Genomic DNA, 22,739 nt, shown 5'->3' with positions numbered 1-22,739 from the left:
GTAAACTCTTTGGAGATAAATGGTTGAGGATGACTTGCTCTGAGAGCAAGAATCAGAGAATGTGTGCCAGCACTGAACTTTTTTAACTCAGGGCCTGGGTTCTGAATCTTGATTTATTTGCTCAAGGTTAGTGCTCTACCTCTTCTGGCTTTTTGCTCGTTCCTTGAAGAATACCCTGGCTTGAGTTTAAACTGTGATTCTCATATCCTATCTCAGCCTCCAGAGTAGCTAGGATGACAGTTTGAACAAATGGCTTTGGACCAGATTTCTTATTCACAAAATGAGCACAAGAATATTCCCTTCTTTTCTAAGATTACTGGGAGAATTCAATTCAATAAAATTTAAGTGTTCTGCGGCTATACAGCAGATCCTCTAAATATGACTATTTTTAGTATTAATTATTAGTTTCAACATTTCATATTATACTGGTAGGAAAGACATACAGGAAAAAAAGGAAAGCAGTTATTGTCATAGAGACTATTTAAAGTTCAGGAATAGAGCAACCAATAGGCAGATGCCGGAGGCAAAATAGCTTCTGTGAGAAAGGCTTCTGAGACAGTTGTAAAAGCCATAAGGACTTGATATCATGAATTATCCACAAAGTTCCATGTCAACAGTAAGTGGTTTCTACCATATTATGCAAAATAAAATGCAAGAACCATCAGTCTAGCCATTCATACCTGTGAAAGGATCGAGCCATTCGCACAGCAGACTGAACTGCAAAAGCTTTAGGGTTCCTTTTACGGGCATCTTCTTCACCTCCAAGCTGGAGATCCTGCAGATGGCGTTTCTTTTTCTTCTCAGCCTTGGGTCCACTGTGCTTCTTCCTATGTTTCTTCTGATCTTTGGTCTCCATGGTGACTGTTTATCAACTCACAAATATTCCAATCTACATGGAATAGAGTGGGAAGGTGAGGGAAGTGTTTAACAATTAAGGGGGACTATTTAATTCAGTACTATTTAATTCTGGAGCCACTGGCTACGGAGAAGCTGATATATACTTAGGGAAACTGGCTCTCTATCCCTTGAGCCACATCTCCACTCTCTGCTTCTTGCTGTTCATAAGACTCACAAAATTACCTGTCCCGGATGGCTTCCCACGACTCTCCGATTAATTACAGCGTCCTGATTCCAGGCGTGAGCCACCGGTAAGCGGCGTAAAGATGCGTTTTTAAATACTAATTTTTAAACTGAGAATGATTTATGCCTACTCTACCAAAGGAATGAAGGGGTCTCCGAAATTAAACCTGAACTGAAATTCCATCAAACTCCTGTGCTTCGACAGAGCTATTCCCCAACAGAGAAGTGTATTTCATCCTCCTCTTGCTCTCCCTTCCGGCCCGGAAAGCGCGCGCACAGACACACACAACCCGGAGTGGACAGCTCCGTGGAGGACCCAGGTCGCCCGCCCCTGGCCTCCCGGCCGCGGCGCCAGGCCGGGCTGCACTCTGCCACTCCCCCCTCAGGTACCGAGCGCGTCCGCACAGCCAATGGGAGTTCAAGCTGAGCGGGAGGACGGCGGGAGGACCTTACCACGCACACCGGCCCCTCGGAGCCTCCACGGCCTGCCGTCGTCCCCCGCCCCCCGAATCCGCGGCGGTTACTCAGTTCACAACTGCTACCCGTCAAGCCCGCATGGACACCACCGGAAACGGAAGCCTGCCGCACATGCGGCCCGCCGGTGGGAAACAAGAGGCAGAAGAGAAAGATTTCCGGAGGAATGACTTTGAGGGAAGAACCGGAAGGAAGGCGGCGCTGGCGTCGAGCTGCCGGGGAAGCCCCGCCCCCGGAAGCCCCGCCTTTGCGGCGGAAGCCCCGCCCCGTCCCCTTCCTGAATTCGGGGCCGGCACCCTGCCACTAAACCCCTGGGACTCCTGGGCTGCCAGCGGGCACCCTGCCGGTCCCCGCCGAAAGCCACGTTGTCGGTTCGTCCTGTCGCCGCTTGTGAGTGCATTTAGTTCTAGTCACGCCGGAGTCGTCGTGCCTGTCTCCTCTGGAAGGCCGGTCTTCGCCGGTGGCGGAGCGGGGAGCCTCCTGGGCCCTCGGTGTTCTCGTGCCGTGTGCGCGCGTGCGTGCGCCGTCCTGGCCCCCCGGCCAGGGCTCTGCCATTGAAGCCGCTGCTCCACTTCTGGCCTTTTGCCAGACGTAAGAGTCTCGCGGACTTTCCGACAGGGGCTGACTTGGCCCCTCAGATCTCCGCCTCTTAGAGTAGCTAGAATTTCGGGTGTGGGACACCCCACCTGTAGCCAACTTGACCCGAGTTTATAAGTAATGCTTGGGGTCAATGCAGGAACGCTCTGGGGTGTTCCAGGTTTTAAGGTTCCAGTGGTTCAGTCCTTGTGAGCAGGGTGCCCATCTGATTCATCTCGGGGTCTGGGTCTCTAACATTGCAGCTCGCCAAATCCTTCTATGTGGCATGACTCAGACCACGAGTCAGTAAGGGCTATTCTTTGTAGTAGAAACCGGCCAAGCTCTGTGCTGGCTAGTTCTATAAAATGTTCTGGAGTGTAAGATCCTGAGGTAAAGGAGGAATTGGCAGAAATGGCCAGAGCTGTGTTCCCGTTCTCCCTAGGACAGGGCTGTCCTTCAAAATGTTATTCTAGTGAGTCATTTTGCCCTGCAATCTAAAAGCCTGGAGGGCTGCTTTCCAGGTGTGTTTCAGGTGGGGCTTTACAGACAAGACGGTTCACCCTGGCCACTCTCCTAAGCCTTAGGGAACCGGCTGGCCTTGAATCTTTGGTTTCTAATGGCCCTGGCTTTAACTTTGGCACCTACCCCATGTATTGTCTCACTGGACTCTATTCTTGTATCATTTAACATAGTTCTATGTTCCAAAGAATAAATTAGATTTTTATCATGTGTGCACATGCCAGTATTAAGTCTTGGACTCCTGGTTTCATTCAAAGCTGGAACAGTATCACTTGAGCAACTTTTGGGTGCCACTTTTGGTTGGTTAATTGGAGATAAGAGTCTCTTGGATTTGTCTTGGGCTTGCTTTTCACTAGGATACTCAAATTTCAGCTTCCTATGTAGCTATTACAGGCATCATCCAGTGGTGTTCAGCTGTAATGATTAAATGATAAAGTCTTTTTGTGGGTGTGCCCATCCTTGGGCCTGAACTTAGGGTCTGGGTCCTTACTTTTTTACTTAGGGCTAGAGTTTGACCACTTGAACCATAGTTCCACTTACTGCTTTGCTTTTTTTTTTTTCTTTTTTCTTTTTGGAGGTGTTCCCTTTCTTTGGGTCTTGAGTATAGGAGATGCTGAATATCCTCCTATGAAGATTTGGGCTTTCTTAGCAAGGTGGATAGGAAATGGTACTGTGGCACAAGGTGTAGGGCGGTAGCCTCGGGCAGAAGAGCTCAGGGACAGGGCCCAGGGCCAGAGTTCAAGCCCAACAACCAACAAAATGGGGGATGGGTGGCGGCGGGAGTGTAGCCCAATGATAAAGTGCTCACCTAGCATACACAAAGCCCCAGGGTTTGATTCTTCAGTACCACATACTCAGAAAAAGCTGGAAATGGCTCAAGTGGTGGGGTGCTAGCCTTGAGCAAAAAGTGTCCAAGGACGGTGCCCAGGCCCTGAGTTCAAGCCCCGGGACTGGCCAAAAAAAAAAGGTGGATAAAATGAGAATTTTGACCTCAGAGCAAGCTTATGGGTAAGGCCTGCTCTTTCAGATAATTTATTGTAGATGTGGAAAACAAGCTCCAAGAGATCCTCATATGTTGCAAGTGTAGACTCCAGATGTGGGAGGGCTAATAATAAATACCATTTCTAACCTCTTTAGATACTGGAAGGGGCTTTTGGATTTCTTTTGGGGTGGGGAGGTGGGGATTGAACTCAGGGCCTAGGCACTGTCCCTGGGCTTTTTTGCTCAGGCTAGTGCTTTACCACTTGAGCAATAGCTCCACTTCAGGGTGTTTTGTTTTGTTGTGGTTAATTGGAGGTAAGAGTCTCAGAGACTTTCCTGCGTGGGCTGGCTTTGATCCACGATCTTCAGATCTCAGCCTCTTGAGTATCTAGGATTATAGGCATGAGCCACACATGGAAAGCTTGAGGAATCCACCTTTAAAAAGTGTTCTCTGAAGCCGGTGTGGTGGCTCACGCATGTAAATCCCAGCTACTTAGGAGGCTGAGATCTGATGATCAAGGTTCAAAGCCTGGCCAGACCTTTATCTCCAGTTAACCTCTAGAAAAGGGAAGGAAGGCTTGGCTCAAGGGCTCAGGGACAATGCCCAGGCTCAGTTGAGCTGAAGAGCTCAGGGACAGCACCCAGGCCAGTTCAAGCCCCATGACCCCTCCCTCCAAAAAAAAAAAAAAAAAAAAAAGTGTTCCCTGAGGGCTGGAGGTACAGCTCCTTGGCATAAGTCCTCTCCAGTATGAGGTCCTGAGAATGTAAAGTTGCAGAAGTCAGACAGGGAAAAAAGGGGGCATTCACAGATGAAAGGGGAGGCTGGGTATGAGAGCCCAGGGACAGCGCAGATGATGAAGAAATAGAATAAATAGTGTGATAATCAAGTCTTGAGAAAGAGATAGTAAGGAAGGTGTAGGATGGACACAGTTGCAGTCTACAAATGAGGAAGAGAAAGCAGAGATACCTGACTGGGGATACCGTGGATGAACTTCACAGAGGTTAGGGTTCTAGGTCAGGGACATTCTGGTTGGAAAGTGCTAGGGTGCATCAGAAAAAGGGAGGGCATGTTCAACACAGAAAAGAGGCCCCCAATTCCAAGACCATGCTGCTGGGGAATTGAAGAAAATTTCTAGGTATAACTCTAACCCAACAGTTCCCATTCTGGTTTTGTACACTGATATATTGGAGGATGACCTGGCCCTTGGCTTGTGTGTAGTTTAGTATGTGGGAAAAGGAATTTCTTTTTTCTTAACTTTTTTTTTCCTTTTTTTTTTTTGGTGAGTCATGGGGCTTGAACTCGGCCTGGGCGCTGTCCCTGAGCTCTTCAGCTCAAGGATACTGACCTACCCCCCTGGAGCCACAGCCTTACTTCCTGTTTTCTAGTGGTTAATTGGAGCTAAGAGTCTCACATTCTTTACTGCCCCGGCTGGATTTGAACCTTGATCCTCAGATCTCAGCCTCTTGAGTAGCTAGGATTACAGGCATGAGCCACTGTACCCAGCCAAAAAAGAATTTAATAGAATATAGACCAACACAAAGTACTGATGTACATTAAAGATAATTAGCGTGCTTATGCAACAGAAAATTATGTAAAAGTTTTGGTGACACACTTATTTCTTTGCTTCTTTCATACACACACACACGTGTATATACACACTCTTCCTCCAAACAGCCACTTGACTCTTCTCTCAGTGTAGTCTTCTCCTTGAGGTCCTTTCCTTTCCTTTATCCCTCTGACAACTCTGCCTATTGTAAATGGTCCTAGTAGCATTTACTACCATCTACTTGCTAATAACTTCCAATACTGAGGTTTGAACTCAAGACCTGAATTCTTTCCCTTAGCTTTTTTGTGCAAGGCTAGTGTTTTACCACTTGAGCCACAACTTCACTTCGAGCTTTTTGTTGGTTAATTGGAGGTAAGAGTCTCACAGACTTTCCTACCCAGGCTAGCTTCAAACTGTGATTCCCAGATCTCAGCCTCCTGAGTAGTTAGGATTATAGGCTTGAGCTGTAGGATTATGGGCTTGGTGCCCAGGAGACCCTGGGTTAGAAGATTATAGTGTGAGTATATTTTCAGGATATAAGAGATGGCACAAAAAAATACACCAACTAGACCAGGAGTTTGGCCTAGTGGTAGAGTGCTTGTCTAGCATGCATGAAGCTCTGAGTTCAATTGCTCAGTACCACGTACACAGAAAAGTCCAAAGGTAGCACTGTGATTCAATGGTAAAGCACCAGCCTTGAGCAAATGACCCAGGACAGTGTCCAGGCCCTGAGTTCAAGCCCCAGGACTGGCAAAAAAAAAATGCACCAAGTAGATGAAGATGACCACCTAATCAAAGTACTGTAGAATGAGTTCTTACTGGCCTAACTTGGAGTGCTTACCTGTATCAATACTAAGACTGGCCAGCATTAAAAAAAAAAAAAAAAAAAAAAAGTGGGACTGTGGCTCAACACGGTAGAGCAGTGACCTGAAGAACTCAGGGACAGTACCCAGGCTCAGACTTGAAGCCCTACAACCAATATTAAAAAAAAACAAACAACTCTTCTTGATCACAGAGACAAAGTCCACTGTTAGAAAAATGCTGAAAAATTGCACTGAACAAACAGGAACAGGAGTAGTAGCCATAACATTTTCTAAGTACATGGTAATATAGGGTAAATTAGCCAGGTTGCTGGTGGCTCACACCGGCAATCCTAGGTGTAATCCTAGCTACTTAGGAGGCTGAGAGCTTAGGATCACCATTTGAAACCAGCCCAGGCAAGAAAGTATGAGACTCTTACCTCCAATTACTCACCAAAAAGAGCTGTGGCTCAAGTAGTAGAGCACTAGCCTTGAGCAAAAAAAGTTCAGAGCCAGTGCTCTACCCTGAGTTCAAGCCCCAAGACTGGCACAAAAAAAAAAAAAAAAGGAAAAGGACAAAAAGTAAATTCAGCACTGCATTGTTACCTGGCAGTTTATTTCAAGACCATAAAGCTGCTTGCCCCCACCATATAGCTACAGATAAATACTGAGATTTATCATAACCTCTGTTTCATACATGCCAAAGGACAGATGTGGCTGGCTACCAACCAAGTTCCAAAGGGAATGGGAACATTTAACTTCCAACTGTTAATGATAATAATAGCTTTATTTCTAATGCTGTGTCTTTTACATGGGTAATTTACAGAAAAGCACCATACTGGCTTAGTCTACATTTTTCTCTGTGCATATTCCCCTCTGCCCTTCTAGGCACACCTGGGCTCTCCTGTAGAGATTTCTAGCTTGGGTTCTTCTAAGAAAGGGCACTGGCAAAGTGTGCCATAATTCTGCTAGGTGACAATATCAGGACATCAGCTCTTTCTTGCTAGAATCTGATAATGCATCCCCATCTTCATCCTTTGAGGATTCAACATGGAAATGGTTTCCTATAGGTACCTTTTTGAGGTATTTTTTTCTGGTCAATATTTTCCTATTATTTCTTACTGGTCTATACCACTGTAATACATCTGTCTGCCATTCAAATTTTTGTATTGTTTTCACCAGAGAAACCCATGGCTTATTTTTTTAATCATCCTGAAAGGAACTTAAAAAATTCACCCCCAAATCACTATTCAGAGTGTTTATGCTTAGAAAAGTGCTCCTCTGTATCAGCTGGAATTCTTCTAGCTCATAAGTATCACACAATCCTAATAATAAACAAGGAACAGTTACTATCACAGTCAGGACCAAAGTCCCAGAAGAGTTACAGAGTTGAGCAGTTCACAGCTTGTCTGGGCCAGCTTTTCTCCCCTCAGGAATGCTTGTCTTATAACTGCAGACCATAAACCAGAACCACAGACATGAAAAGTCCAGCAGATGTCTCTTAGATCTTATGACCTGACAATACTTTGACATTGATATATTTCCTGAAGTACTGCAGAGAACTCTCCAAACCTCTCATTACTCACATACTCATCCCAACAAAATGGTTCAAATGGAATTTCTATTGTAATCTAATCTGGATGCATTGTTCCCCTTGCCCCCAAAGTCATCTGTGAGAAGGAACAGGGAAGAAGTAGGTGGAACTTAGAACTGCTTATCAATGTGTTCATAGCACCAGAAACAACAGAACAAAGGCTGTGAGACACTCTGATAGTCTACTTGTACATACAAAATACATAGTTCTTGGGTACAGACAACTAGGGTTACATTTATCATGCCTAACTAAATCCACAATGAAGTGCTAAGAGCCTGAAAGTAAAATTTCATTAAATGCTGCCATTTTTAATCTGTAGAGTGCAGTATGAGTGTTTAGAGTTGATATATATTTGTGTACTCATAAAATACCATAGTTACTGACAGCATTTATATGATTGGCCCAAAACCTCAGAAAAATAGTTTGATTTCTTAATTAAAAAGATAGTTTGGCCATATTCATTCAGGTTTGCCAGAAAGCAGTCAAAAGTAGATGAGGTGGTTCTTCCTGAAATACTGTGTCACTTAAACTATATCCTGGCCAAGCTGTAGAGACAGGTAGTAGTTAGAACTGGGCTGATTCAGAGATAATTAAAAACCTCACACTCCTGTCTTCCTTCTTAAGGAGGCAGGTAAGTAGTAATGGCCAATGGCCATTACCTATTTCTTGCAGGAAACAGAAAAATGGGAATGTCATTTGTGTTTGTTTTTTGGTTTGTGGTTTTTTTTTTTTTTTGCCAGACCTGGAGCTTGAAATCAGGGCCTGTGCACTGTCCTTGGGCTTTCTCAAGGCAAGCACTCTATCACTTGAGCCGCAGCACCCCTCTGGCAAACACTCTACTACAAGACCAAATTCCCAGCCCTGGGTATGTTGTTTGTACACTAAATCTGCTAACTACATTTTTATATATACTGAGAAATGTTGGTCTTAGACAGCTAGTTACCTGATTAAGTAAAACCACTGACTTATAGTTTTGTCAATTTCCATGGCATAAATACTGCAATTAAGGCTTAGCTGCCAATTTAATGGTGTGTCATGTCAGAAAGAGATGTGAGCAAGTGCAAAACATGGCACAGTGTCCTCTCCCTGCAGAGCCAGGGACTAGAGAAACCCATTCCACAAAGATGACAGTGAAAAGCAGCAATAGGATCAGGAAGTAATATGTATGTATTTCCTTTGCTCTTAATACAACTGATCTATGAACTTCAATAACCATGTTTCCCAACTGGCTCACCCAATTCCTGAAAATTCACCAAGGAGTTACACTACATTACCAAATGTGTGCAGGTACGAGTATCAAATATATTTACATATGTATACATATAAATACATAACATGCACACACATGTATAGATACATATACAATCATATTAACCTCAAAGACACTGTGGTATTTAAGTATGGAAGATATTAATACATGCCTTGTTGTTATAATTAAGAGTTCATATTTTCTTCTCATACCACGTTGGGCTCTAGCTCTAATATACAAATCAAGCCTGCCCCAAACTTCTGTTACATTAGCATACTTACATGAAGTCTACAAATATCAGGAGTTCTTCACATAGATGCATGTTTAATGCTACTGTGATTCAGTTTTTTTCACTTCAGATGCCACAATGACTACAGGTAAAATAAATACTGCCCATTATATTTACAATACAGTTTTAGTATCACAACTGGAAAGTGTTATTAAGCAATATAAAGTCAAAAGACTTTTTCTAACCACTCTACTTAAATAATTTCTCTTCGGTACAATTTCCTAATGAAAACTTTAAATTTTTCTTGAAAGTACTCCATTATTGAAATAAGATACTATTTCCAAGTACTCCCTGGCATCCTTTCACATTCCCTAGTCTCATTTTTAAAACTTGTAAACAAACTTGACAGGTGTTATGAAGGCTTTGAACATCAGGATGTTGAAAGAGCTTTCAGCCTCATGTGAATTCTCTGATGTTTAGTGAGGACTGACCTCTGACTGAACGTCTTGCCACAAGCATTACACTCGTAAGGTTTCTCCCCTGTGTGAGTTCTCTGGTGTTTAGTGAGAGCTGATTTTTCACAGAACATTTTCCCACAGTCATTACATTTATAAGGTTTCTCCCCTGTGTGTGTCCGTTGATGTACAATGAGGTTGGACTTCACACAAAAGGACTTCCCACACTCATTGCATATAAAGGGCTTCTCCCCTGTGTGTGTTCTTTGATGGACAGTCAGGGCTGACCTGTGGCAGAAGGACTTCCCGCAGGCATTGCATCCATAGGGCTTCTCCCCTGTGTGTGTCCTTTGATGCTCAGTGAGGTTTGACTTCACACAGAATGTTTTCCCACACTGCTTACACTCATAGGGTTTCTCCCCTGTATGCGTTCGCTGGTGGTTGGTGAGATGTGGTTTCTGGCAGAAGGCTTTCCCACACTCAGTGCATTCATATGGCTTCTCACCGGTGTGTGTTCTCTGATGCTGAGTGAGGTTGGACTTCTCCCAGAAGGTTTTACCACACTCACCACACTCGAAGGTTTTTTCTCCCAAATGAGCTCTCCGAGACTGGGGGAGATGTGGCTTCTTGCTGAAATGATTCCTACTTTCAGGGCATGGGTAGGGCTTTCCACCCAGGTGTACTGGCTGGTGTTTAAAAAGGGCTGACTTTTCCCAGGCTTTGTCATTCAGTTCATACTCTTGGGGAGTTTTTCTCGTATAAGATCCCTGGTGGATGATGAAAGCGGAACTGTCATAGATGATTTCCCCAAATTCATTATATTCATAATTGCTGTCCTCGGAAGGAGCTCTCTGGTGTCCAACTCGTAAGTCCACGTAAAAGAACTTCCCACAAATACCACATTCGTGTGGTGCCATTTCCCAATGAGTTCTCTGGGATACATTGAGCTTTAGGCTGTCCATGAAAGTTCTTCCACATTCCGTGTATTTACAGAGTGTCTCCCTGATCTGAGAGCTCTGACTTGTAAAAGAGGAGGCTTCCTCATGGAAGCCTTGGCCATTTTTATTATACTCAAAAGGTTGCTCAAAAATTGGTTGAATGAGGTCCTGGCGATGTCTGAGAATATTCCCTTTTTGGTTGTATTTATACGATTTTACTCCAACAGGCATTTTGTCAGATCTAATATTAAGAAGTAATTTCTCACATACATTAAACTCACCAGACTTCTTTTTGGAATAGTTTTTTTTACTAGTAAATAAATCTGAAATATTTTTCAAACTCATTTCACATGTGTCACATATTTTAAAGGGATAATTTTTTGAAGACATAGGATCTGGGTCCAAGTGAAAAGTTTTCCTAAGTTTATCACTACCTTCTACACTTACTGATTTATTGTTGGTGACTATGAGTTGCCAAAAATGTTCATCTTGATTTTCCTGGCTGCTCTCCAATAGGTCATCATCTTTCCACTTCCTTTCTAGAAATGAGAAAAATAATCACATATTTTTGGTGGATTTGATTTGGTCATAGAGGCTCGATTCCAGTCAATTCTTTTGCTTTAGGCCCAGTTTCCTAGCATGATTGAATTCAGGAAGAATCTTCTATCTCTCTTGAGAAAAAAAAAGCAATGACAAATACTTTCTATATAAACTTCAAAATGATATAATAAAACCCACAAGTGGCTCATCCAGAAATCAAAAAAGGCAAACACTTTTTTTTTAAGGTGAGCCCAGTAGAGCTGATAAATATGGAACAAACTGGGGCGCCCAGTGTTTCAAAAGATGAACAAGCTTAAGTGGTGACGGGTAAGTCTCAATTGCTCTCACCCAGATCACTGGGGTAGAGTCTCACCAGAGTCCATGCTTCTTTCCTATAATATTACTAACACCACACTAAAGTACGGTAACTTCTCAGTTCAAAAGAATAGTCTGAAAGCCCAGGATGAAGAGCTTTTCTTTCATTTTATTGACAAGGAAGGATGGAGTTTCCAAAACGCAGTGGAAAAACATGTTAGATGAAGTGAAATAAATGGAAGATAGGATGAGTAGGGGATGGAGATAATCTGAAAGTTATTCAAAGGAAAGAAAATTCACAATGAATGGGATAAATTGTCTTTTTAATAAGAGCAGTTGTGAAATGTAAGAGAGAGAGAATTACGCCTGGTTGAGGAAGATCATGGTTCACACCTCATCTTCCCATGGCCTACTGCTTACTGCAGTAACACCCCCCCATACATCTGTCACAACACAGGTATTCAAATCTGCATTTCTTTTTAGTTTTCTCATTTATGACTTGCTTTTCTGCTTTAACACCTATCCTTAACTGTAGCTTTTACTTCCACATGAGGTCCATTAGAGTATTTCTATATATGGTATCTAGAACTTCAGTACACTTACTCATAAAATTTTTAGCTATACTTCACTAGTGCTACCCATATGATAATGTTAATCACATGTTCAAAAATTACCTATGAGCAGGGTGCAGGTGACTTGTATGCCTCGCTACTAAGGAAGCTGGGATGTGGTGGATCACAGTTCAAAGCCAGCCCAAGCAGAAAAGTCTATGAGAGGGGCCGGGAGTTTGGCCTAGTGGTAGAGTGCTTGCCTAGCATGCATGAAGACCCAGGTTCGACTCCTCGGTACCACAAACATAGAAGAAAAAAGCCTGAAGTGGTGCTGAGGCTCAAGTGGTAGAGCTCTAGCCTCGAGAAAGTCCAAGGACAGTGCTCAGGCCCTGAGCTCAAGCCCAGGACTGGCAAAAAAAAAAAAAAAAAAAAAGAATCCATTTCCAAAATAACTACAGAAGTCTGGGGTGGAAACCTGGTTTAAGTTAGGTAAACCACAAGCTGAGCAAGCAAGCCAAGTATATGTGGGTTCAAACCCCAATAATGGCAAGAAGAAAAACATATAGATACATAAATATACACATATTTAATATATATACACATAGATTTACACGTATGTGTGTGTTGTGCTTATATGCCAATAGATAAAAGTTACTACCCTGGCCAAAAAATAATAAATAAAACACTGCAACAATTGATTCATCTTATGTATTCAAATTAAACATTTACAAGCCCATTATAAGTATATCTGTGTGGTTCCAGCTAGATATCATACTTTTTGTATCCTGTTCATTCCCAATAATATATCTTTTAGATAAAAAGGCATTCCAGCCTTGCTTCTCTTTGGAACCGAGACATCCTTCAGTGAAATGCTATTTAAAAATAATAATGGGACCAGGAGTTTGGCCTAGTGGTAGAGTGCTTGCCTAGCATGCACAAAGACCCAGGTTCAATTCCTCGGTACCACATACATAGAAAAAAGCCAGAAGTGGTGCTGAGGCTCAAGTGGTAGAGCTCTAGCCTTGAGGAAGCCCAAGCCCAGGACTGGCAAAAAAAAAAAAAAGCCAAAAAGTCTCTAAAACATCCATGCCATGTGTGTTGCCCTTCAAAAGAAATTTTTTATATAATTCACCATTAAATACAACAAATACCTCTGTTGCAATCTACCTCTTGGCATGCTTTCTGTTTCCTCTTAACTCTTCTGAGGAGACGGCAAAATAACAATTCCTAAAAATCAAGGTCCATGTGAATCACTTCCACCTCTACCAAGTAAGATGGAATACCAAGATGAAATATGAGATGCTCTATAACATTCTCTTTCTCTTTTCCTTCCTTCTCTTACTCCTTTCTTTCCCTTCTCTGTCTCCCCTTCCTTCTTTCCTCCCTCCTTCCTTTCTTTTTTTCTTTTTCTTTTTTTTTTGGCTAGTCCTGGGGCTTGAACTCAGGGCCTGGGCACTGTCCTTGGACACTTTTTGCTCAAGATTAGCACTTGGCCACTTAAGCCAAAGCACCATTTCTGGCTTTTTCTGTGTATGTGGTTCTGGGGAATCAAACCCAGGATTTTGTGCATGCTAGATGAGCTCGCTACCACTAGGCTACTACGCTTTTAGCCCCTCCTTCCTTTCTTTCCTGCCAGTAGTTCCCCTTCATACACAGTACTAGAACTGAACTCAGAGCCTTGTTCTCTCACTGGGCTTTTTTCCTCACAGTTCCACCTCTGGTTAATCAGAGATAAAGAGTCTCACTGACCTTTCTGTCCAAGCTGGCTTTGAACCACAATCCTCAGATCTCAGAGTACTGAATAGCTAGGATTACAGACATGAGCTACAGGTACTCAGCTAGATACTATTCTGTTAATTGCTTGGAACATAATTGAGTCACAGTGGCTGTTCACCATGATATATGAATATATGGAAGAAGTATATGAATATATGCTAGCTGTGTAAAGGAAATAGATGGTGAATAACTTTAAAAGATAAAGAGAAACTGAGAAAAAGAAAAACAAAAACCTAAGGTAATGACTGGATGGCATGTACAAATCACTCGAAAATGTCAAAGACAAAAACATCTGTGAGTACAAGTCCCATACAAGGGAATGATAAAAGACAGGAAGATGTGGGCTCAGTGTCCTTGGTCATTTCTAAAGATCTGGAGTGAAAAAGAATTTCTGAAAAATTCTCCGCAGGTAACAGACTCTACACCAACGACTGAAGATTAATTTCCTCTAGCTTTCATCTGCCTGTGGACTCACTGACTCACCTGAATGGCTCTGGCTTGGGGACCCCTTCTCCAGTATCCAGGGTTCCTCCCCTTGTTCTATCTTGTAGATCACCTCTGGCTTAGTAACACAGTGCCCTGTAAAATAAAATACCTTTGAGGTAGAGGACAAATAGCTCAGCTTTAGTGAAGGCGAAGGAGCTACTCAAAGAAGGTGCCCAAATATACAATCTTCAGAGGTTGTTGTTAACACATTCTTTATCACAACCAAAGAGATCAGTCTTGAATTTCAAGCTTCAAATCAGAAAGCCACAGGGCACTCATTTTCAACAACTAAGAAATGCACTGGACTGGAAGTCCAGTGGAGAGGGGGGAACTCACCCACTGAAACAAGGTTGCTGTAATTTTCCAGAATTACATCTCTGTACATTATTTTCTGAGTAGGGTTCAGGAGATACCACTCTTCTTTGGTGAAGTCCACACACACATCCTTGAATGACACTTGTCCCTGTAACAGAATAGTTTCATTCTATGCAGCTGTCAGAATTAGATGTTAGCCAAAAAACACCCAAAAAAACCATTTTGAAGTTTACAGGAAAATGGCAGATAGGACCCCTACTTTTATGCTTCCTATGTAAGAAAAACAACAAAAAAACCTTATACAAACTAAGTTACCACCAAAGGTTGGGAACTGACCAAGTTCCTCACAGTACAAACAGAAAAACAGGTCCTATCTAAACAGATTATGATTTGATGAGGCCACAAACTTAGGAACACTTATTAAATTTGTATTGCAGGAACCACCAGTATATACAGAAAAGAAAGTTACCCAAGTACCCAAGACAGGTCAGCAATTTTTGGTTTTGGGTGTGTATGTGTGTTGGTGCCAATGCCAGTGCTAGGGCCTGAATTCAAAGCCTGGACGCTGTCCATTAGCTTTCTCACTCAAGGCTGGTGTTCTACCAGTACTGCCCCTCCTCCCCAACACAAAAACCAAAACTTTCAAGTAGGAGCAAATCATCAAAAACTCACCTGGGAAGGCCATGAGTTTGGCCTAGTGATAGAGCACTTGCCTAGCATGCACGAAGCCCTGAGTTCATTTCATTGGTTACCACATAAACAGAAAAGGCCAGAAGTGGCACTGTGGCTCTTGTGGTGGAGTGCTAGCCTTAAGCAAAAAGAAATCCAGGGACAGTGCCCAAGATGTGAACTCAAGCCCCAGAACTGGCCAAAAAACAAAACAAAAACTTACCTGGGATCTTTGCATCTTCTGTTCTCAGTGGAGGATAGAGAGCTGATGGAGAAGAAAAGAAGGATGTGAAGAGAGATTTTGCCTGCCTGGCAGTTCCTGGATTCATTCATCTGCCTATAGAGGTCCACACAATACTTACATGTCCATGTGTGGCTCCGATATATGTTGAGTTTAGACATATTTTTCACTGAGTGAATGTAAACATTTGTTTCTTATTTATTACCAACTTAGGTTCTGTGATACAGAAAAATTAAAAACATGAAAAAATGAGTTTAACAAATCACAGCAATCTAAAGGTGGAAATACTATAGATTTGTCATTATTGAAGCTATAAAGGGGGAAAAAAAAAACCTCATGCCATACTGTACTAATCCCTGGAGGTCAGGTAATCCAAGCTTATGGAATGGCTCAGGAGTTAGACAGCCAATTCGAATGTTCTTTTATCCTGTTTAGTTTCTCAAAAGAATCTTTTAATGAGACACTAACTTTGAGCCAGGTGCTGATGGCTCATGCCTATAATCTTAACTACTCAGGAGGCTGAGATCTGAGGACTGCAGTTCAAAGCCAGCCTAGGCATGAAAGTCCATGGGACTCTTATTTCCCATTAACCACTAGAAAACCAGAAGTGGAAGTGGTGCTGCAGTTCAAGCAGTAGAGCACTAGCTGAAGAGCTCAGGGACAGCACCCAGACATAGAATTCAAACCCTGTGACTCACCAAAAGAAAAGTGTGAAGGAAAGGGGAAAGGATGCTGAAAAGGGATAAGTCAGGCTAAGGCACTGGGGCCAGAGTTCAAGCCCCTTGACCAACCAAAAGAAAAAAAGCAACTTTGAAGCTGGATGTTCACATCTGTAATTCTAGCTACTGTGGAAGCTGAGATCTTATGGTGGCAGTTTGAAGCCAGGCTGGACAGAAAAGCCCATGAAACTTATCTCCAATTAACTATTAAAAGAGAATAAGAGAGAGAAAGGGAGAAGGAGAGAGGGGAAGGAAGCAATGGAGCGAAGGAGTTAATTTTGACCAATTTGTAAACCAGAGTTCCAACCTTCTGGCACCAACAAATCACAAAAGGTTGAAGTAAGTCACTTTCTGAGACTTGATTTTTTTCCCCCACGCTATTTGATTGCACTGAGCTTCACCCTAGCTAGGCAGGCACTTTAGTACTTGAGCCATACCTCCAACACTTTGTGTTCTGGTTTTAAGATGGGTTCCAGTTTTTTGTGCTGGTCCTGGGGCTTGAACTCAGTGCCTGGGCACTGTCTATAAGCTTTGTTCTCAATCTGTGGCTACCACTTGAGCCACAGATTCACTTCCAGCTTTTTTTTTTTTTTGTGGGGGGAGTGGGAGGAAGAGATCTTATGAGTCTCATGGACTTTCTTGCTTGGACCAGCTTCAAACCATGATCCTCAGCATCTATGCCTCCTGAATAGGTGTGAGCCAACTGTTTATATTTCCTGTGTCTGTGTGTTTGAACTGGGCTTGCCTGGATGTCCATCCTCCCCATTTCCTCTTCGTCTCAGCTGAGATGACAAGTGCATGTCACCTAGCTTTTGCTGGATGGGGATCTCCCCTCCCCCTCCCCAGATGGCCTAGAACCATGATCCTATCTCCTCCTGAGCAACGAGGATTACAGGTGTAAGCCCCCATCTTGACTAAAAACTTTTAAAAATTTAAATAAAATCAAAACAGCTGCACTACCAAGGCACCACAAGGCAGGCCTGCGGGTCCTACCATCTCGTGGGCAAAGCAAGAACTTCAACATGTCTAGCTGCCACCACTGGGCGGGACGGAGAGCGGCTTCGGGAGGTGAAGAGACGGGTGCAGCGGGGTGTGCCCACCTCTCGGCTCCAGCCTATTTCTCTCTTCTCGGCCGGGTCCCAGAGCCTCCGGTGGCTTCCGGGCAGACGCGGTGTCATGACTATACCATGAATCACGAGGTCTGGCCAGGCCTCGGCCCGCAGCCGTCCAAACACAGCGCCGGGGCCACTCCAAGGTCCCCTTCCTGGGACCCTCTCAGGTTAGGGCACACACCAGAAACAATGTAACACGCAGCTAAATTGAGAAAAGGAGGACCGAGGAAAACCACCTAAGGCACCGCGTTTCAAACAAAGGAGACCCGATCTCGCGAGCGTTCGTCTCCCTCGGTCCCTCGCTCACACCCGACCTGGCTCCGCCGCGCCGCGCTCTTCCGGGCAGTCCTACCCGCTTTCCCCTCGCAGGGCTACGCGCGCGTCGTTACGTCACGCGCGAGCCCTGCGTGCGTCGGCCCGTCACAAATAGGAGCGCGTGCCCATTCCGCGGCTCCTCCTCCCCCTCCCACCCGTTCGCTGCGGGCGGGGCCAGCGCACACGGCGCGCGTGCGCACTTCCTTCCCACGGCCATAGCTTAGAGCCGCCGGCTGGGCGCTGGGGGCCTGGACGCGTCTGCACCCCCGTAGTCTGGCGTTTTGTCCCGGCGCGACCCAAGCCCCCTCCCGGGACAGGGAGGCCCGAGCCTTACTTCAGCTCTGTACACGGTTTTTTTTGTTTTGTTTTTTTTTTCTCGGAGGGGCTCAGACCCATCGGGATGCCGGTTGCCTCCTGCCCGCCCCTCCCGACCGTCACGACCCCCCCCCATTCCTCGCCGAGCCCCGAGGCTCACCTGCCGCTTCCTCGTGGTGGATCCCGACGCCGGGGATCGTCTCCCACGAGGGACCTGAGACCAGGCAAGGACGAGTCGGGAGGAAGGCTGTCTGCGCATGCGCAGAGGGAGGGGCGCCTGGGGCCCCGCGCTGGGATGGGGTTCGCGGGCCGCGTGGAGGGCCCTAGCCCCCCGAGGGGAGTCCGGCCTCCGGCCTCTGGCTGCTGGAGTGTCGTGGGGGTTGTGGATCAAAACAGTGAAAGGGTGCTGGAATTTCATTCACGAAAGCAGAGCATCCGTTTATTTAAAGCATTAAAGAGTGCCTGGGCAGCGACAGGTGCCTCACACCTGAAATCCCAGCCATTCAGGGGGCTGAGATCTAGGGTTCAGCCGGGGAGACATCTCCAGCAAACAGCCAGATCTGGAGCTGTGCCTCAAGAGGTAGAGAGCCAGCCTGGAGCAGACAGAGCTCCGCGGGACAGAGCCCAGACCCACAGCGCAACCCCAGGGACGGGCAAAAAAGATCCATCAAGTCTATCACCACAAGGGGTGTTTCCACTGCATTCACCCGAGGATGAGTCATCTGTCAAAGAAGCCCTGGGATGGATTCCCTCCCTCTAGGGGTCTTGTATTCTTTCCGTTCACCAAAGAAAGATGAGGCAGGAGGTGCAGAAACAGGCAAAGTCCATTTGACTGTGAGGGTTAGGCACCAGGCGGGCTGTTCTAAGCCCCCAGTCAGGACTCTCCCTTGGGATGGTCGCTTCCTGCTATATGCAGTCTTGTCCGCCCGCTGTCCTGTGGTGAGGACGGGAGGGTGTCAAGCTTCTCAGCGCAATAGAAGACCCGGGCAAAGGTTCGTGAGTACGTCCCCATTTTGTAGCTCTTTGGAGCCAGTTTCAGCTGTCCTGGCATCTGACTCTGTCCCCCTGATCCCAAGGGAAGGGACACTTGTCCCCTGTGCTGGCTTCAGGAAAGAGTGTTGTCTTTCATCTGCCTAATTTTTCCTCTTTACATCAGTTTCTTTTATTAGGGGACTCAGATTTGCTATCTCTATCTGTACTACAAATTTTTCCTTTTACCTCAGTTCTTTTGTATTGGAGAAAGCAAATCTCTACATGCCCTCAGTACTACTAGGGTGTAAGCATTTCTAGACCCTCTCCATAGAGAGCTAATAAAGGTGAGGTTCACAAATATCACTATCTATATTTCTGTATCTCTATTTATAAAAATTAAAATTAATATGCTATCTCTAAACTAGGATTCATTCTACCCTCTCTGCTCTCTTCTTGTCTGTTTTTGTTGGTATGTTATTGTATGCCAGGCAAGTATGATACCACTAAGCAACAATCTAGACCCTGTTTTATTTTTGGTTCTGATTCTAGGGCTTCAACTCAGAACCTGGGTGCTGTCCCTTAGGGTTTTTGATTTTTTTTTTTTCCCCAGTCTTGGTACTTAAACTTGGCCTGAGCACTGTCCTGGGACAATTTTTGCTCAAGTCTAGACTTGAGCACTCTGCCACTTGAGCCACAGCACCACTTCCTGCTTTTCCTGTGTATGTGGTATTGAGCATTCTAATCCAGCTCTTCGTACATGCTAGGCAAGCACTCTGCCACTAGGCCACATTCCTGGCCCCCTTAGGTTTTTCCTTCAGTGTTGGTGCTCTTACTTGAACCACACCTCCACTTCTGGATTTTTGCTGCTTAACTGGAATTAGTCTCACAGGTTTTCTGGCCTTGGACCTGTATCCTCCGATCTCAACCTCCTGAGTAGCTAGGATTATAGGCATGAGCCACAGGCACCCTACTCCAGTCTTCAGTTTTGATTGAAAAACATGAGAAATAAAAAAAAAAATATTTTCTCACAAGTTGACACTGGTGGATCACACCTATAATCCTCACTACTCTGAGATCTGAGGATTGTGGTTCAGGCAGGAAAGAGTGAGACTTTTTTAAAATCTTAGTACAACTCTTTAATAAATATTGACAAATTAGATGGAAGTCTGTGAGACTCTTATGTCCAATCAACCACAGTGGCTCAAAATGGGAGAGCGCAGCTGGGAATGTGGCTTAGTGGTAGAGTGCTTGCCTAGCATTCATAAAGCCCTGGGTTCAATTCTTCAGTACCACATAAACAGAAAAAGCCTAGCTGGGCTTCAAGTGGTAGATTACTAGCCTTGAGCAAAAGAAGCTCAGGGATAGTACCCAGGCCCTGAGTTCAAGCCCCAGGACTGGTAAAAAAAATTTTTTTTTTAAAGCACTAGCTTTGTGCAAAGGATCTCAGAGGCAGCACTCAAGCCCTGAGTCCAAGCGCCATAATCAACAAGAAAAGGGGACAATCTTAAAATTTTTATTAAGATGGGGCCGGGAGTTTGTCATAGTGGTAGAGTGCTTGCCTACCATGCATGAAGACCAGGGTTCAATTCCGCAGAAAAAGCTGGAAGTGGTGCTGTGCCTCAAGTGGTAGAACTCTAACCTTGAGAAAAGCTCCAGGACAGTGCTTAGGCCCTGAGTTCAAGCCCTAGGACTGGCCAAAAAAAAAAAAAAAAAAAAATATATATATATATATATATATATATATATATTAATTAAGATGACTTCCTTGTGCTACAGCTGAGTAAAAAAAAAAAAAGGTAGTGGTTGTTACAGCATGTAAATGCCAAGTATGTTTTTTTGTTTGTTTGTTTGTTTTTCTGCCAGTCCTGGGCTTGGGCTCAGGGCCTGAGCAGTGTCCTTGGACTTTCTCAAGGCTAGAGCTCTACCACTTGAGCCTCAGCACCACTTCCAGCTTTTTTCTATGTATGTGGTACCAAGGAATCGAACCTGGGTCTTCATGCATGCTAGGCAAGCACTTTAACCACTAGGCCAACTCTCGGCCCCCTTTTTTTTTTTTAACTAGAGTTTGACCTCAGGCCTCACAGCTGGTGCTCTACTGCTTGAGCCACAGCTCTCCTGCCCAGTGTAAATGATTAACTGGAAATCAGTCTCTTGGATTTGATTGCCCAGTTGGCTTCAAATAATGATCTTCAGAACTCAACCTCCTGAGTAGCTAGCTAGGATTACAGGCATAAGCCACTAATGCCCAGGAAGATATACTTCGTTGTTATTAGATTGGGTTATTTAAATATGATACAGAGATGGCATGTTATAAGATACAGAAAATTATAAAAACCCTACAGAGAATATTTGCCCTGTTGATTTGGAAGGAAATAAAAGAATATTGTGGAGAAGGATCCATTGACAATTCAATTTAATTTAGACAATGTTTATTCCATGTTTGCCAAATGTCATCAGGACATTTCTTGTTTGGATATGATGACAGTTTAACCAGTTTTAAATAAACACATTTCTTTGAAAAAATACTTCTAAGCTTAGCCTTTTGACCTATAAATATGATGCAAAAAATAAATAACACGACACAACATTCACTCAAATCAGGGCTGTATGTATCATTTCTGAAACAAACAACATTAATAAAAAGTATACCTGTGCATTGGCTACAATGTTTTCATCTCTAAAAACAAAAAAACTTGTTTGGTAAAGTGCTAGGTAGTGAAGACTGCTATAGGTCATTTTGTCTGTCCCAGCACCAAACTCTGTGGGTACAGAGGGAGGCAGCCACAGGCAAAATGCAAACAAATGGTTTGTATTCTTATTCTCAGAATGCTTTATGTATGAACACTGAAATTTTAATAATTTTCATTTGTCCCAAAATAGTTTTTTCATCTAATTACTATTACAAATCTAGTCCCTGCATGAAGGGTACATAAATAGGCAGTGGATCAGATGGGAGTGATGAGTTTCAATCAGCCAACCTGTGGCCTGGCTTAATGGGGAATCCATTCCCTAGCTCCTATGAGGAAAACCACCAAAGCAGCCCTAAGTGGGAAGGTGATTTTCAATTCCATTCTTCTATTTTAATTCATTGTATCAGTAGGGATCATTAAATAGCATGACATATCATGAAATGAGTGGTTTTGTGTCGTAGACACTGTTCTAAGTGCTTCAAAAAGATTCACTCATTTCTAGCCTTCAAGCAATCCCAAGATGTGACTACTACTACTCTTAGAGAAGGACTGAGGCCCAGGGCAGCTAAGGACAAACGAGGATCTTGTTTCTGGATCCCACCTCTTAGCCAGTGTGTTGTATGTTTCTACATGGCAAAGAACCTCGATAAAAGAACATTTTAGACTCCCATGCAAAATACAGACACAGATAAACTCTACACCTTGCTAAAACATCAACAGTAAGATAAATGATACTTCTTACATAGTACTACTTGTCCTTACTTTGTAGAGAGCAATATATATATATATATACATATGTGTATATATGTATGCATGTACGTGTGTGTGTGTGTATGTATGTGAGCTTTCAACTACTTTTAAAGCATCTCCAGCTTTTGTCATAAATTAATGTGTTCCTTATCCCAACTCTCCTGGACACAAAACAGTTGAAAGTTTTGTGAAAACATTCTAGCTTCTTTCAATGCCTTTATGCATTCATAAGGGACAGGATGGGGAAAAGACATAATTTTGAAAGAGTACCTTTACATAGGTTGTTATGTATAAGTTACTGACTTTAAGGTTATACTTTCCTTTGTACAATGGTAGATGGATTCCATGTGTATGGCACATATTAAGTTATATTTCATAACACATTTGCACATATACCAGAAAGTTCTTCATGTGTATTTAATAATGTTATCTCAATACTCATATTTTTGCTTTTCAAAAAGCTTCATATATGTAGAACTTCCTCTCTTGGGAGTTTCGCCTAGTGGTAGAGTGCTTGCCCAACATGCACAA

General features: G+C 43.8%; 2 protein-coding genes across 5 annotated transcripts in view; both read right to left on the bottom strand.

Annotated features, from left to right (window-relative positions):
* The window catches only part of Bms1 (BMS1 ribosome biogenesis factor), a 41,913-nt gene extending 40,184 nt beyond the window's left edge, over nt 1-1,729 (bottom strand). Inside the window, exons 1-2 of the mRNA XM_090346793.1 lie at nt 1,534-1,729; nt 681-889 (exon numbers count right to left, since the gene is read on the bottom strand). Coding sequence (XP_090202919.1) covers nt 681-856 — 176 coding nt within the window. The 5' untranslated portion in view covers nt 857-889; nt 1,534-1,729. The remainder of the gene's footprint in view (nt 1-680; nt 890-1,533) is intronic.
* A 5,147-nt stretch (nt 1,730-6,876) lies between these two features.
* LOC150054423 (zinc finger protein 248-like) lies at nt 6,877-17,551 on the bottom strand. 4 transcript variants are annotated; one of them, XM_090346775.1, is made up of 6 exons: nt 17,155-17,522; nt 15,318-15,551; nt 14,447-14,573; nt 14,108-14,203; nt 10,890-10,981; nt 6,877-7,012 (listed from the first exon to the last, which is right to left on the bottom strand). In XM_090346775.1, the coding sequence occupies exons 2-6, from the start codon at nt 15,330-15,332 to the stop codon at nt 6,959-6,961; spliced, it is 384 nt and encodes a 127-aa protein (XP_090202901.1). In that variant the 5' UTR covers nt 15,333-15,551; nt 17,155-17,522; the 3' UTR covers nt 6,877-6,958. The 4 variants fall into 4 exon arrangements, with proteins under 4 accessions (XP_090202901.1, XP_090202900.1, XP_090202898.1 ...); XM_090346774.1 differs by lacking the exon at nt 6,877-7,012 and having other exon boundaries at nt 8,716-10,981; nt 17,481-17,551; XM_090346772.1 differs by lacking the exon at nt 6,877-7,012 and having other exon boundaries at nt 8,716-10,981.
* Nucleotides 17,552-22,739: the final 5,188 nt, after the last annotated feature.

Source organism: Megascapheus bottae, chromosome 15 (assembly GCF_031878675.1).
Source record: "Megascapheus bottae isolate mThoBot1 chromosome 15, mThoBot2.hap1, whole genome shotgun sequence".
Taxonomy (NCBI): domain Eukaryota; kingdom Metazoa; phylum Chordata; class Mammalia; order Rodentia; family Geomyidae; genus Megascapheus; species Megascapheus bottae.
The sequence above is the reverse complement of the archived record's forward strand: the minus strand, read 5'-3'. Positions and strand labels throughout refer to the sequence as shown.

Excerpts from the sequence above, each read along its gene's own strand:
- LOC150054423 (XM_090346774.1), bottom strand. Across the intron at positions 14,204-14,446 it reads CAGCAACCTTGTTTCAGTGG|GGCACTGTGTTACTAAGCCA; the intron begins GTGAGTTCCCCC and ends TTTATTTTACAG. Across the intron at positions 10,982-14,107 it reads CCCAAGCCAGAGCCATTCAG|AAAGGAAGTGGAAAGATGAT; the intron begins GTGAGTCAGTGA and ends TCTCATTTCTAG.